Source organism: Hydractinia symbiolongicarpus, chromosome 8 (assembly GCF_029227915.1).
Source record: "Hydractinia symbiolongicarpus strain clone_291-10 chromosome 8, HSymV2.1, whole genome shotgun sequence".
Lineage (NCBI taxonomy): Eukaryota > Metazoa > Cnidaria > Hydrozoa > Anthoathecata > Hydractiniidae > Hydractinia > Hydractinia symbiolongicarpus.
Genome location: NC_079882.1, coordinates 9,809,993 through 9,827,283, shown reverse-complemented (window position 1 = coordinate 9,827,283; position 17,291 = coordinate 9,809,993). Strand labels below are relative to the sequence as shown.

Sequence of the window (17,291 nt, the reverse complement as noted above, 5' to 3'; positions counted from 1 at the left end):
CTGTCGTACGCAATTTTTGTCGGCCATAAAACGTCATTCTTCAACCTCGTTTCCAGGGCATTTTGCCCATTTTTTGATTAACGTAATTGGCCGCACCATAAACGTATTTATAGTAGAGCGTGTAGTAGAGCGTAGTAGAATGTATTTCTCTGTAGTAAAGCGTATTTCTCTGTAGCAGCCTGTAGTAGAGCGCAGTAGAATGTATTTCTCTGTAGCAAAGCGTATTTCTCTGTAGTACTTTACTACATTGTACTACAAGGAAAGAAAGCCTTGCTACACTCGACAACAGACATTGATAAGCCTCACTACAATGTGCTTTATGGAGAATAGCACATCATTATCTCCACAAGGCTTGGAAACGTACATAGGTCTAACGCATGTTGAATACTATATCTCTTTCATATTCAGGAAGTAATACGTGGACGACTTACCCAAAGTTTGGGAAATTAACTTTAGCCCAACACGGATCAGAACAGCTTTTGGAAATAGAAAGTAGAAAATATACTGAGTAGTAGTAGTAGTATTTATTTGCTGCTATATAGATTGTACAGTATATAATATATAAAAATATAAATGTATATAAAGTTGTATGTTAATAATAATACAATACAAGCTATAGCAGTCAGGAGACCGACCACTAGCAAAAGCTAATCTAAGGAGGCCACCTTTTTAGTTATAGTTTCAAAACTATTTTTGTTTATGTGCAATAAGAAGTCAATCTCATCAAACATACCCTGTCATTGGTTCCAGTGTGCATTTTTAGAAAAGTACTTATGACATCATAAGTTATCAGGTTTTAAATATTTAAATCTTAAATTACTTGAGAACAAGAAAAGATTTTTAAAAATTCCAAAAGACTTAATAAACAATTTTTTTATCCTCTTTAACATACAAAAATATCATTTTCAATGCAGGAATCCCTTTAAATTGGGAAGGTAATGGTCACATTTTGTCAGGTAACATTTTGTCAGGTAACATTTTGTCAGGTATAATTCTGAAAGGCAATTTATTGTTAGGACTTATTGTTAGTATGTTCACTGCCCGCAGAATATATAACTAATGTGTTTATTTATCCTATATTTATGGTATAGCTATAGCTATACAGTTGGTGGCTGAATTGGAAAAAGTATATAGATTCTAGTTCATAACTGGCAGCAAAACCAACGGCAAAACTAGCAAGCGTGACTTATAACTTAGCAGCCATATGTTTTGCTGCCAGTTGTGTTTTTACTGGTCCTGATTTTAATGTGTTCTTTGTAGTAACTTTCGGCACAACTTGAGGTTGTGACTTATAATTAGGGGCTGCTTGTTTTCCCACCAGTTGTGTTTTTCCAGTCCTGATTTTAATACTTCTTTAAGTAAAAACTTTAGTACACTGTTCATTAAAGTAGGCATTTCTGACAATTTTTTTCTTTGACACATCTTGGCGCATTACAGAAACTTGCTTCTTGTTACTATGGCATACATTCTAAGCTTAAATGCAAGGATATATGTTCCATAATTGGTGGTCATCGCAAAAAGAATGTTTCCATGCCTCAAACTTATTTGCCACAACATATAAAATCTCATTTTAAATACAGGAATCCCACTAATTTATTTTTTATTTATTTCACAACTTCTATTTTTACAATATAAGGAAAAGTTTTTAATTAATTGTGTCAGTTTGTATGATTATGTTCGTTTATATATAATATATTTTAAAACTATCAAACAGACCTTCTTTTTTTACTTTAGAAAAATAACAGCCATGGCTTCACTGTTAACTCCAGATATAATCAATCAAAGAAATAATGCAAAGAAAAACTTGTACACCATGTTTCATAAAAAGGTTGAGATGGAAATTATTGATATGGTACTTAGCAACTGTGATTATGATGGTAATATAATATGTTACCCTCCTTGCTAGTAGTCTGTTGTTTAATTTCAATGATACTGTAAGGGAAAAATGTTTCTTTTTATGTTTATGTTATGTATATATAAGAAAAACAGAATTTTTAATAGTGGATTTTTAAATTTAAGATTGTATCTCAAGCATGTTTATTTACAAATAACCCATTATTTACTTGTTAATAATTTCAACAAAAAACTACAAACCATGGGTAATTATATAAAACTCTTTTGCTCTGTGTTCATTTTTTTTTTGTGAAGTAGTGCTTCAGGGGCTAATACAGGTCAATTTAGACATTGTTATACTGATTTTTGGACATCTATTTTGAGCACTTAGAATAGAGAGATGAAAACTGCCTTACTTCTTCTAATGATTGATAGGGAAAAAATGTGGTGGTAACGGTTCTAGACCTTGTAGGTTTACTTTAAAATATTAACTGTTTAATACAAACAAATTGAGTTGTCTCGTTTTCTGCAAAGGTATTACCGATGCCCAAAGTAATTTCCTGGATTAACCCCTGTGCTTATACATTTAAGTCCTTTCACAAAACCAAATAAATTCAGTGTAAATCAAGTTGGCTTAAAATCAAGCTGTTGACCCTGACATTTAAATTTTTATAGCATTGTAAATTCAAACTAAACTATGCTTACAATTAAGAAAACAATTGGAAAACCATTTTAGATCCTTGCTGGTTATTATAATCAGTTTTGTAAATACATAGGACATCAAACATGATAAGGACATAATAAATTCCTTGTTGTTTTTTCAGTCCAAAAAACTTATTCATACCTATAGAAAATGTTGAGCTATTTCCAAATATTTAAAATTTACATTTATATATTTAATTAATATAAAAGATATCACAATTTTAAACAAATCATGATCACTTTCCTTTACTGTATCCGTCAACATAAGTAATAAGATTTACCAATAGAGCTTTTTAATTATTTTTTATTGCGATCCTTTTTTTTCCTCTACTAACCAAACTTGTATTTTTCAAATTCTTACGTTGTTACCTGAACATAACTTAGTTTTACATTTGTGCATGTTTCGCTGCAGTTATAAATTTATTTTGTTTATTTATTTCAGAAAACACTGCATATGAGCATTTGCTTGTAATGGCAGGGGACATGTTAGATACTGAAACTGATAGATTGAAATCTCGAGCTGCAAGTTCTCACCAAATTGATAAAGTGGAAGATGTAACACCAAAAAACATTAATCAGCCTCAGCCTACCAATCTGTTTGAGCAACTTTCCACTACTTCACAAAAAAGAACCTCCAATGATTTAATGTGTACATCTACGTTGCTTGCACACGACTCCTCTGTTGTTCTTGCCATCCCTTCAAATGACAAACAGTATTCCTTATTTGGTAATTTATCACAACCTAATAAATCTACATTATTTCCAGAGAAAGATGTATTACATTCTTCAAAGCAAGTCAATCTGTTAAATGGAATGACCAACTCTTTTGTTTGTGATTCAGTTGTGAGAGATTGTGCAACAGCACCACCACATAAAGCAACTTTGCCGCAATCATTTCAAAAAACTCAAATCCTTGACATACGTGAAGATACTTCAACTGAAACAACAAAAGGTGTGTATGTTCGACCTTTAGGTGCATAATATACTGCATTATCTAGCTGAACAACATTTTTCCTCAGTGGGGCTACAAAAAGAGTAATTTCAGTTTCTTTTATTTGTAAATAATTAATCTTAAAAAATTAATTTTAGAAAAAAAAATGCTCATAAAGTCTATTGAAGATATTTATTATTCTCACAAGTTATTTTCTATTTGTAAAGCGTGACAAAAATCAGGAAAAGCATGAGCAAAACCCACTAAGTCTCCTTAATTTCAAAACTTTGCTTCCCCTATAAATGCATAAAATCCTCACTTGTTTTAATGGGAAGGTTGAGAAGAAAACGTCTTATTTCTTAATATCTTATATCATCCTTATAGTAAATTATTTACAAAGATCCTAATCGTACAGAAAATAATTTGTAAATCATGGAAATGATTTCAGAAATAATTTAAATGATAACACTACCAAAACCTTTTTCTTGGCAACTACACAAGCATCAATAAGTGACTCAGGATGAACATTCTTTCGTATTAATGACTAAGGTAGATAACCTCGAAATTCAAATTAGAAGAAATTTGAAGCAATTGTGAAACATCAATAAAGCAAAGAAAAGAACGGACTACATAAGTAGTAAAAAACTAAGAAATGACTTTAATAAAGAAATGACTTCATTCAAGAAATTCTTTATGATTTAATTTGCATTTTGATATTGGTTTTTCCTCTGAGTTGTTGAATTTCACCCTGTATTAACTATTTTAAGCATGGTCTAAATTAAGACACGATCTCCTGAATTATCCTAATGATCTTGTACATAAAAAAAAAACAGCCCCTGTGCAGTGTACAGGAATAAAAGAATGTTATGAGGATCGTTTCTCACTTGTGACTTTTGTTGTATAATAAACACAAGTTTGTGTGTGTTAAATGCTAAAAGTTTTGACATTTTCTTATTGGTTAATGATGACATAGTAGAAAGCTTTGTGTGTGTATAAAATGACTTTTATAAAAAAAATTCTAAAACTTAGTATCAATAATATGTATTTTTATAGATCAGTTAAAACAGAGAATAAACAACTCATTAAACTTAATTTTGGTCTTGATGAGAGGTTTACCAGGATCAGGAAAATCATTCATGGCTAAGTATATTTACGCTATTTTTGTTATTGTTTTTTTAGTGTATATAATATTAATAAATCTTCACTTTTTAAATCCTTTTTTTCAGAGCACTTGGAGGTAACACAGCAATTAGATGTTCTGCAGATGACTATTTCATTAAAGATGGAAAGTAAGGTCATTTTTAGTTTTTATTTATAGTAATTCTGAGTTTCTTTATTTTCGACTGCCTGAGAAGGTCACCTTCCGACAGTCCTGTTTAAGAATTTGCAGTGCATTCTAAAAGTTATATGCAGTTAACTCCACGTTTTTTATTGTTTTTGAAAAACTGTTGCATGCATTGATAAATTACTACGGTTGTTCAAGAACTATCAAAGCAACAAAATGATTTTTTTTGACCCACATGTGTCCGTGTTTCCCTATAAAACCCTGCCGTAAAATGCGATTATCTAATTTTGCATTTTTGGGCTTGCAAAGAATTTTTTTACTCTAATGTGTGTTTATCACACTGAAAGTAGAACTTTAAGTTCTTTTAATTTTGCTGTTCTATTATTAGTGATTGCCAAGCTAGTAATATTGATACATTCTTTTAAATTCACACAGGTAAAGAACAATTTCTAGTATAAATGCCAACATTTTAATAAACAGGCCGAAAAATGGCATTCTCATGTCACCAATTTTTGACCTATACGTACAGATTATAGTATAGATTCACAATCCTATTTTGTCCATTTGCATTTCTTATTCTGTAATTTGCACAATGCTTAAGGTGCTATATTCCGAAACTTAAGTTCCACAAATTTTTTTGGCACACAATTTCTTCTCTTACAATACCCTTATTAATTAATTAATTAATTAATTAATTAATGGTTTGTTTTTTAGATCTAGCATTTATAAAAGAATTAATTTTTTATTTAGATATAGATTTGATTCTACACTATTAAGTAACCTATACGTACAGATTATAGTATAGATTCACAATCCTATTTTGTCCATTTGCATTTCTTATTCTGTAATTTGCACAATGCTTAAGGTGCTATATTCCGAAACTTAAGTTCCACAAATTTTTTTGGCACACAATTTCTTCTCTTACAATACCCTTATTAATTAATTAATTAATTAATTAATTAATTAATTAATTAATTAATTAATTAATTAATTAAATAATTAATTAATTAATTAATTAATTAATTAATTAATTAATACTCAATCAATATGAAATGGTTTGTTTTTTAGATCTAGCATTTATAAAAGAATTAATTTTTTATTTAGATATAGATTTGATTCTACACTATTAAGTGAAGCTCATCGTTGGAATCAAGAACGAGGTAAACTAGACCAAACTGAGTACTTGTTTACATAATCTTTTAACATTTATCCTGCAACCTCCTAATACTTCAGCTTTAGTTCTTGATTGATATAATGTACTTTACCAGAGACTATAAACTAAATATTTTTTAATTCAGCAAACAATGCTCTGAAATATAAACTTTCCCCAGTTTTTATTGACAACACAAATACTCAAGCATGGGAAATGAAACCATATGTTGCAATGGTGAGTTCTTCAGACGCATTGCTTAATTATTATCTACAATGTTGATCTTATTTATTTATACTGGTAGTTTATCAGTATATGATACATAATTGATTAGCTGTACTCCCAGTTGTAAACAAAACAACCAAAAATAACATTTTTTAGTTGGAGGTAACGTTGCTATTAAAATTTTTCTTCATTTGTTTTACTTGTAGGCACTGCGACACAAATACGAAATAATGATATTAGAACCAGATACACCCTGGGCATGGCAACCAAGTGTTTTAGCAAGGTAATTTAAGACAATCAAGCTAGGCTTGAATAACCAACTATGAATAACAACTTATGTTATTCGTCTTTGATATTGATACTAGTCAATAAGGCCCGTGGAAAAATCCACTAAGGCAGAAAAAATAGGTTGTTTTAGATTTTTTGATGACGTAAGCAACCCATCCACACAAAAAAATTAGAATCTTGTTTTCATGTTGCCTCTGTTATGTAGAGCCTAAAACTCTGATCAAGAAAATGTATATGATCATGTGCTCTTGATGAACGGTTAATGAGATATAGATTTGTATGTTCTCTTCATTGTATAGATCTTGAAACGCTGATAAAGAAAATGTATAAGATCATGTATCTTTGACAAACGGTTGCAGAGATGTTGGGATTTAAAGGTTTTTTGATGATGTCATTGACCTGTCCATTCCGAAACGGATTCGGGGAACTTGGTTTGGGAAACTTACCCAAATTAGTCCCAGGTGGTCCCTAGTTACCCATGCAGTGAAAAAACCGACGTCACTACCTCATTTCCATGTTATTTAGCCTCAAAGTTTCAAGTGCACTGGCTTTATTAATTTAATATAAGATATTGACGTTAAATTGGTCCCAGGTGGTCCCTAGTTACCCATGCGGTGAAAAATGACTGACATCATCACCTTGTTTTTAAGTTATTTGGCCTGAAAGTTATAGCTGCATTGTAATGGCTTCATTAATTTAAATTAAGATATAAATATTGCGCCTTTACATCAGAAAATTTAACATGAGACATATAGGTCTTTCGGCTACATCAAAAGAAAATGAACACTTTGCCTGATATAGACAGACACACACTCTTCGCATTATTATAAGAGATGAAAACTGTGTCTCTGCATCTGTGACCATCCAAGTCTGTTGTATTTTCTCTAATTCTCCTTAAAATCACCTATAAAACATCCTTTATAAAAATATTCTGTGCTTTAGAAAAAGTTTTGTTTACTTTTTTATTTAGCCAAAACAAATAATGCGATGAAATAAAGTAGTTTTATTAGCTGGGAATTTTATTGTATGCTAATTTAAATTTACTGTGATAGGTGCTTTTTTATAATTGATTGTACAAGTAAATTCACAGGCAATAAAGTTGTTATCAGTGCTGTCTATTTCATTAAAAAGTTTAACTGATTTTTTGTGTCTTTTTAGTGAAATTGACAAATATTTGGTAATAAGAAGCATACAATAAATTTCATTAGTTAATAACTGGTCTACTAGTGTTTGCGTCTTGTTTTTTTTAGAATTATGGGTCAAAAGGTCAAAAAATATTTGCCTGTCATTTTTTCTGACTGACCTTTCTTGCCAACCACAAAAAATTTGATTCAGGATTTTATTTTCCCAGTATTTTGTAGTTTTTGTAAATTATAAGTTTAGGTAAGATAAGGTCTTATACATGAAGGGGAGGAATCGTAAAATTGAAAGGAGTGCTGTATATCTAAGAAAGGTTGCATTTGTTTTGGTCGTGCTTTGTGGATCTTGTATATGAGATTTCTACATCTGACTTACCATAGCTCTTAGAAATCTTTATAAAATATCCACAAAGGTATCGCGAGGACAATAAAGTTGTCATTTACTTTGTTTTACAAAGTTTTTAAGTTGAGTTTTTCAAAACATGTTCTGATCGTTTGTTTAGAAAGAATTCTCACTGGGTTCCAAAAGAAGCAATTGAGAATATGTTGGCTCGATATGAACGAAACATTACTGTCACAGGTCTCATACGTATGATCAATCCAAATTACGTACCACCTGTAGAGAATGTTCCTGGTAGAGGGGTGAGGAAAAGGTCTCCTCCTAACAGTCCAGTTAATCATAGAAGACACCTAAAATCACCCCAAAATAGTCCAACATCTCACCAACGCAAGTCTCCCGAACATAGTCCAATGACACACAGACGCATTATAACCAAAACAAACATTACTTCGTGTGAATTGGATGTTGAAGAAGAATTAGCAATACAAGGTAGTTCTAATAATCAAAAACAGTTTGAAGATCGTCCGAATAAATCTATAAAAGATTTTGAAATCACTAAGGTCGTTGATGGAATTGAAAATGTGTTTGTCACTTATTCACCAACTAGTAAGACACAGGTGATTCAGCGAGAAGTAAGTATGCTCATTTTGTGTGTTTTCGTCAATTTGTTGTTTGGATTTTAATGATTTATGGTGTGGGTGGGTACTTGTAAAAAAATTGTAAGGAAAGAAAATATTTATATGATTTAAGGTGTCATGGATTTATATGTCGATAATCATTGATAATTACTTAAAGCTGATGTCAAGTCGGCTTGCTCAACTGATACTGAAAAAGACCAGTCTGAATACAGAATTACCGCTTCTCTTAGAAACGTCTAACGTTTTTTTGTATACTAGAAGCTTCTAAAATCTTCAACTTTCCAGAATCTCTTAGATAAGTTTTGCTATTTATGCAACAACCATATGTTATTAAGTTATGAGAGGATGTAATAGTTAATCTCCATAGAATATGTATGATTTGCCAAGGTATATCAGCAGTATAATGAAGTTACTTTTCTATCAATGTTGTTAAGTGATAGCAGTTCTTTTAGTGAATAAGAACAGTGTAAATCATTTCACACTTCTCATGTTAACGTCCTCTAAGGTTTTCGGTTGAAATTGCTCTAATTTGTAGAGAATGAAAAATATAAGTGACACTACTTTACTAAAAAAAATAATGTTATTTGACTTTGTAAATCTGGAATGATATTCTTATTGACCTTTTAGAATAAGCCTTTTCATACCACTGACTTGACTAAAGAACAAAACAACGAGATTCAGTTACCAAGTAGTTCCAAAAATAACCAAAAGTCAACAAATAAGGAAACTAATAACTTGAAAAAGGGAAAAGAACAGGATTTATTTTCTGAACCTCCTCTGTTAACTCGCGTTGTATTGGATAATGATTTTAAAATGCAATCTAGTGCAAATAAACAGAATTCTCAAGGCAGAATTGGACAAATTGTAAATTCATATAAAACTTGGTCAGACGAACATCCACCCAATCAGGTTAAAAAGGGAACGGATGTTGATTTTGTCACAAGCATTGATGTTGACATGCATGATTCAAAGAAAAAATGGGTAAAAGACCAAATGCCAGAGCTAGTCAATAACGAGCAGCTAAATTTCAGCCTTCAGTTTTTGTGTGAATGTTTTCCAGATTTTTCTGCTGCATTTCTTAAAGATTGGTTAAAACGATATAATGGAGATTTACTTAGGACGTCTGATTACTTGTCTCGTTTATCCCAAGTTGAAGAATTGCCTGACGAAGATGACATCGTCACTATCAACGATGATGACGACATAGAGATTGAAGCTGCAGGTGTTTTGCGAGACATTGATGTACAGTCGGGAACTGAATTGCAACCCAGAGGGGGTATGTTTTTGTGTGATATTGATAATGAGGATGCGAAGTTGAAAATAGCTATTGATCAAAAGTTAGGTGAACAATTGATAAAGAAATATGGCAAAGAAACTGATTTAAATGGTGAGTATTAAAACTTTCTATTTTTCATTCATTCGTGTTATTTTAATGATATTCATATTTTTCTCTGTTGATTTAGAAATGCTTTCAGATGATGACTATGTATTTGTTATGGACGAGGACATTGGTAAGAAGATGTATTCAAATTGGCTTCAGGCTATTAAGGTGGGTTTACACTGTGTATATTCTCTGTTACTTTGGAATTGATTAAAATAACTGCAAAACAGATGGAAAATTTATTGAAGATCTCACTACGAAATAACTGGTAGTTTTTATGAGAAAGAGAGTTAAAATTGTGATTCCTGTGACACGAATTTCACGAGATTAAATTCATGTGTCCAAACGTTTTTTCCTCCAAATTGAGGTTTGGGCTGTTTAAAGATTGGCATTTCCGAAAATCAATCCTCGTTACAATTTAATAAATTTATCATCAGAACACTTCATATAAAACCCAATTTTGCATCAAATTTATTCTAATAATGATGCCTATTTTAGACAAAAAAACGAAATGCAGATTGTATGCTTGCTGGTGGTATGTACATTCTTTTTTTCGTAACTGTTCATAAATGTTGCTTTTAAAATAGTGTTTAACATATTTTTTATTTCAGTTTTTTTTTTGTTTCTTAATTGAGACATGGTAATCCGCTGCCGCATTATTGAAATTGTAAAAATTGTTCAATTTAAAAAGCTACTTTTATTCTAACTTTACATCTATCCAAATATTCCTTATTTTCGGGAAACTTTTTTTTTTTTTTTTTTGACAATAGCCATTTTTGGCTTATTGGGTGTTTCAAAACACCTCGTGTGTGAAAAAAAATGTTGCGCGAAAATTTTGTAACTTTTAAAATTTAGCGTCATGGCACAGACATTAATGTTCTTAGAAATTAGTTAATTTTCTTGTGAAAAAGAAGAAATGATTCACATTTTATTATAAACAGACGAAGAATACGCAAAACGTTTACAAGATGAAGAAAATCTCTCCATTGAAAATACGGATGGTCGGGGAAAGTCGAAGAAAAAGAAAACAAAGCCACTGCCTATTGATAAACAATTTTCAACTACTGGTAGTACGTTATTTTCACCTTCGAGTCCTTGGAAAACGCTTGAACCAGGTATGATTGTCATTTCTCAAATATGTCTGTTGCATTATTTAGGAGGTTTGAAAAGGAGCTCCGAAGGTTGAAAAAAGTCAAAACAACAGGCTTTTTTAGAAAGATTTTTAAAAGCTTTAAATATTTTATACTTTTTCTAGTTTTCTTTTTCATCCAAAGCAGGTTTCCGTTTTTCTTCAGGGGATAGATAGTATAGGGATTGTTTGAAAGCAGACCGGTTAAATAGAACATTATGCCGCCCTTGAAGGGTGGAAGGGTATCTACCTTACTAAAAAGGCGATATTTTATTCCACAAACATTTTGCCACCATGCAAGGGCTAATGTATTTTCATGTTTCTAGGTTTAGGGACGAGATGAATAAACCTTTCTACGATATTGGCTTTTTCTTCTAATGTTTTTATTAAATATACCATATACAAATTTTCCTTTTTGTTTTTAGTTAAACCTTCAACCTCACAGCCAAAGGTTGGTGTGTTTCTCTTTTTAATATGCGCTTGAAAACGGAATGCAGTAATGCATCGAACTAGCACCCCTTGGAGAAGTGTCCCTGTCGAATAAGAAACCACCCTTGTATTTACGTAAAAACAAGAATCCACAGAATGTTTTTTTTGACAGTTTAAAAAGCTACGATACAAAGTACATATCCGCTATCCACTATATAACGTTTTACCATTTTTTTTTTCATATCTTTATTAAGGATGGCAGTAAGCTTACTCCGAAGCAGATAAAAATACGAAATGAATTGTACAATAAGTTTCCAGGAGTTGATGAGGATGACTTGAATCAAGTATTGGAAGCTTCTAGGTAATGCAAATTACGCGCAAACAAAGATTAAAATAATGCTTTTGCTGTGAATATTTCATTTTTATTCGTTTATTATCTAAGTTACAATCTTGAAGCTGCTACAAAACTGGTCAGTGACTCATGTGGATTAACCAACCAGTCTGTAAAGAACGTGCACGCTGAGGGGGGTGGTGATAACTGGCAACTTGTTTCTTCACCACCTCGGAAAAAAATCCTCGCATCTAACTCCACGCCGCATCTTCAACAAGCCGAATCACCTGTGATCGTTATTTCTCCGGATTCTAACAACTCTCTCTATCAAGATATGAATGAGGAAACACAAGACTACGGAGATTTTCGAGCTGAAGCAATTTTACATAGAAACCTGCGTACTGAATGCTACCAAAAGGCTGCGAAAGCTTTTCAAGAGAAAAAAGGGGACGTGGCTCAATATTATGCTGACAAGGTATTTTTTTTGCTTACCAACGCATGTGTCAATTTACCACACCCCTCCTTGAAAATATTTGATGTGTTTATATTCTGAAGTCCCCACTGTTCTCGGATTTCTCTCTGCTGAATACATTCAGAACACTATTCTAAAATGTGGAACAAATTATATTAAAATTTGACCCCCAAACCTCTTAAAATCTTCAATACCTCCCAAAATTGTGAAACTAATGAGATATGACGGGAGTAAAGCGTCCACTCTCTATAACTCCTAATAAAGTGATGTAACATCAATATGACACAAAAATGAGTAATTTTTTTACTGACGTCATCTTGTTTTGCAATCTGCAATTTTAAAATCGGGGAAAACGAATGAAACATGTAGCAAAACATGAGAATAGTTAATTTTAACTCGTTTTTAATCATGAGCTTATTGATGGACAAAATTGCTGTGGAACTATTTAAACTCCAAATTTTGTTATACTTAGCTTCGAAAATTTGGAACATGTACTTTTAATTGTTGTTTCACTGTAACAAGTTGTACAGGGTTAAATGCAAAAACAGTGCATGATATATGGCACCCAGTCATGCCTATATTTTACTCTTGCGGTTATATATCCACTTTTTCACGTTACAGGCACGACAACATACAATGAAAATGAAAGAAGCGCATGCGCGTGCTGCAGATTTAACTCTTCAGAGACGGTATGTTTTTGGGGGTATAATTTTATGTTGTATAACATCTATCAACTACTTGTGGTTTTTAAGAAATGAAACAACTTTATTCCGGACCAATAAACTTTTGGTCGCAATTTTAGCGGAGTTAATGAATCAAAAATAGAAAGTATTTTTTATAGCAATTACCAGTAATTAGTCATTTAATAGCTTTTTAATTGAATTAAAGAAGAAGAAAATTGCCAAATAGATGTAATTTCTCGCCTAATTTGTTTGAAATCATTTCAAATTTATTTTAAAGTCAGAGATAATTTGAAAAAAGCGCAAAAAATTCAGACGAGATTTAACTCTGAAGTCAGTAAACAGACCCTCATAACTAATAAGGCTATATATACTTTTATTCTATATAGAAGAAAAAAACAAGGTGCCAAAATGTCAGAAACAAGTCAGGAATTTTATCTTCGATATGGCAATAATTAAATGTTAAAAAATGGTAAATGTTAAGAATTTTAGGTTTAAATAGTCAATCAACTATTTCTATGTCAAAACATTGGCTAAATTAAATTTCAGATCTGAAAATTACCGTAAATTTTATGGTTTGTTCTACCAATATGTTTGTTAAAAAAAGTAATCCAAGGCTTTATTAAAATCAATCCAAGGCTTTATTAAAATCAAATTTCAGGAACAAGCGATACATGACAAAACAGCAAATTATAGATTTGCATGGTTTACATGCTGATGAAGCGGTAAGAGCTGCAAAGAACTTTCTTGACAATGCATATCAAGGTATGACACTCTGTTAAGTTGATTAAAACGAGACTGGAAGTCAAATCTGTACTTTCGTTTCGTTTTGTTCGTCCGCCCATTTTATTGATTCATTTATATCTGTTTATTTGCAGTCGATCATCGAATAGTGTACATCATAACTGGTCGTGGTAACCATAGTAAAAATGGTGTCTCAGCTGTGAGGAGTGCTGTTTTAAGATGTATAGAAGTGCGGAAATTAAGGTGTTGACATACTTCTTTACTTGCTTGGTTATGTTTTTGAACTTTTCGTCTCGCTTAACCTTACATCATTTGTTTTACAGGTATGAACTGCAGAAAAACGGCGGCATGATAAAAGTTTATCTGAGAAGTGGTGTCAAGTAACTCAACCTATGAATTTTTATTTAAAACCATATCCACTAAATATCTCATGTTTATAATTAAGTAAGGATTTTTCAAGATTTTAAATAAAGAATTATTTATGTTTCGAGAAGTTTACAAGATGGTAGACAAACGCTGAAGGGTGGATTTATTTTTTTATTTTTGTTCAAAAGTTTCAACATGTCTTTTTTGTGAAAGAGTTTATGATCGCAGCTTCCAAACGTTAAAACGTCGGTACTCATCATTTTCATTACAATGATGATGGCAGCGTTGTCTGAATTTTTATTGGTTTTTAAATAGTTGTTCATCTGCAAAAAATTGGAAGTTGACTTAAGCTCTAGTGCTTCAGTGTGCATGTCTAGATACAAAACGCTGAAGGCTGCGGCCAAATTGGCCTTAAAGTTTGAAATGTTGAAGCGATATTTAATGCGGTTAAATTTTTTTAACTCTTTTCTTTAATGAAGTAATTTAATTTTGTCGTTTTATATATAATAAATTTATATACATTGTAGAGCCGCTTCAACTCGACTTCATTTGCCGCTATACACTCTTTTTTATACACGTCTTTTTTATAAGAAACACAATGTTTCTAAACTACATGCTAAGATTATTTTATGAGTACTTTCAACTGCTAACTCGCAAAATAAGAATTTTAAAGGTACTAATCGTTAGCCCATGGAAAAATCCATGGGTTCACCCGTCCTTTTTATACCGCTTTGCGTGCGTCTCTCTACTTGCGCAGCTAAGCTACTATTTTGCGTGACAAAGACGGACAGACGTATATGGGTCTTATAATATAGACTAGTCGTTGCCCGTGGAAAAATCCACGGGTTCGCCCGTCCTTTATATTTACCCGTCGCAACAAAGTGGATAAAAATGTATCGCGTTTAATATTCGTGTTTCCGTAACATCATTTTTCTCAGCGAGGGGTCCGCCCAGAGACAGACAGACGACGGCTATTATTATAGAGATAAAAGATAAAACAGGCATCAGACTCTAAATTTTCAAGAAATTTTTTTTAAGGTTAAGAAACATCCAGCCTGAACCCGAAAAGTATGTTTCTTATAAAAGTCGTGTAGCGCAACGATTTTACTTTTGAGCTTTTTGTACTATGGCGGAAAATGCAGTCCAATTGAAGCGAGCTTTCAGCATTATTTTTTGCAAAATGTTGGGTGTTAAAATTGTGGTGAAAAGGTGAGAAAATGTCTGTTTGTGAGCGCAAAGTTTTTGCGAAAAAACTTGAAATTTATGGCGAATTTTTTTTTTTTTTTGAGATTATTGAGATTTGAGATACTTGAGATTTATACAATGTATATTACACGTTGTTTTATTTGTTGTAAATAAGTTTAAAAGTATAATTTCTTAGAAACTATGATAAATGAATGGTCACTCCCAAATGCAAATTGTTTCTAACTCGCTATTGCAGTTCTAACTCATAAGTATAATTTCTAACTCGCTATTGTAGATACTAACTCGTTAACGTAGAATCTTACTGGCTATTGTAGATTATAACTCGTTAATGTAGAATCTTACTGGCTATTGTAGATTATAACTCGTTAATGTAGAATCTAACTCGCTATTGTAGATTATAACTCGTTAATGTAGAATCTTACTCGCTATTGTAGATTATAACTCGTTAATGTAGAATCTTACTCGCTATTGTAGTGTATAATTCGTTAATGTAGAATCTTACTCGCTATTGTAGATTATAACTCGTTAATGTAGATTCCGACCAGATTTTATTTACAACTAAATAGTAGTCAGAGAAAATAGAGATTATTTAACGATAAGTATTACGCAATAAATGCTTTTTCGCGCAAGTTTTCGCAATAAAACAGCTTTTTTATCGTCCACGTAACTTTTTAACAGATTGATGAGCTCTGCGTGGATTGATTACAATTCTTTATTTTAGTAAAATTTATACCCTTCGTTACGCCACCTTAAGGGCGTAAAAAGCAGGCGTGAAATATCATATAAGCTAAGGAAGCCACCATTGTTATATAATGGCATATGTAATATTTGATATAATTTTGTATTTATTATCATGGTAGTGTATATTGATTTTAATTTTTGTGAAGAAAACATAGGTTTGCAACACGAATCCTTTTTTGTACCACCTCGCCTCAAGTTACCACCTCGTCCTGAGGGGTTCTTGCCTTTTTGACATCGAAGTCGGCTTGTTAGCCGTCAAGTAAGCTCTAGCGGCTTTGACATCAGGCAACAAACCCTGGGGACGAGGATGCTCAAGTTGGCTTCAATCTACTTTGTTTATAATATATGCAACCAACTGATAGCCTTGATGGTAGAGAGATCGTCTCCAGTTTTTTTATTGGTGTTGTTGTTGGATTAACGACATCGGTACTAATTTCGTTATAAGTCATTAACATACAGAAGTTTGTAATAATTTTTTAAACAAATTTAAAAAAAACTAGTTCACACAAGAAAAAAATTCGCGGCATGACATTACAAACGCCAAGAACAACATTGCTGTGGTACCCAACAGCCCTCTCGTTGCGACGCAGCGCTGACCGACAAAAAAGTTTCGATTTTTTAATGAGATTTCTTTCCTCTCCAATATATTTACATTAAACTTAAAAATATTAACAAAAATACTATTTTTTTGCCGTGGTGGTTCAGCTGAATTAAATAATTACTAAAAAATTGTTTTCCGTTCCTCTCAATTTAGTTTGTGATAAATGTTACTGTGTAAACGAAAAGAGTTTTTGGTACCAACGTTAGGGGATCTTGTATATCTCTACAAATTTCGATTAATTCATCTCCAGGAAAATGGTGGTAATAGCTGTATTTATATTTAGACGAACTAATTGTATAGGTAGAATAGCTCGTCGAAAAAATTATTCTGTTTGACAGTATGAATGCACTACAAAAGCACCAGTCGAAGGAATTTTTCTTTTCTTTTATCACTCTGTGGAATCCGTGCGTCAATCGATGCACAACTTGGAGAAATTATGTTGACAGAAAACAATCGATGATATTTTTAGCTTGTAAAATAACTTCAGTGATGGTCTGCTTTTTTGTCATCATATTTAATGTTTTTCGCTTCTGAATAATAACAGAAATTGTTTACTTTTCGCAACCTCGGTCCCAGGGCCTGTAGCGTTTTTTGATATGAGGATGAAACGCGTTTCATCCTCATATCAAAAAACGCTACAGGCCCTGGGATCGAGGTTGTACTTTTTGAACATGGAACGA

The 17,291-nt window shown here is 32.0% G+C and overlaps 1 protein-coding gene across 1 annotated transcript; it reads left to right on the top strand.

Moving 5' to 3' along the window:
- Positions 1–887: 887 nt before the first annotated feature.
- LOC130654311 (uncharacterized) lies at positions 888–16,173 on the top strand. The gene is made up of 19 exons (XM_057456867.1): positions 888–1,877; positions 2,978–3,487; positions 4,520–4,610; positions 4,693–4,755; positions 5,856–5,911; positions 6,050–6,138; positions 6,333–6,409; positions 8,057–8,525; positions 9,159–9,918; positions 9,995–10,080; positions 10,411–10,447; positions 10,854–11,027; positions 11,467–11,492; positions 11,725–11,831; positions 11,913–12,276; positions 12,895–12,962; positions 13,615–13,718; positions 13,832–13,940; positions 14,021–16,173. The coding sequence occupies exons 1-19, from the start codon at positions 1,748–1,750 to the stop codon at positions 14,079–14,081; spliced, it is 3,381 nt and encodes a 1,126-aa protein (XP_057312850.1). The 5' UTR covers positions 888–1,747; the 3' UTR covers positions 14,082–16,173.
- The last annotated feature ends 1,118 nt before the right edge of the window (positions 16,174–17,291 follow it).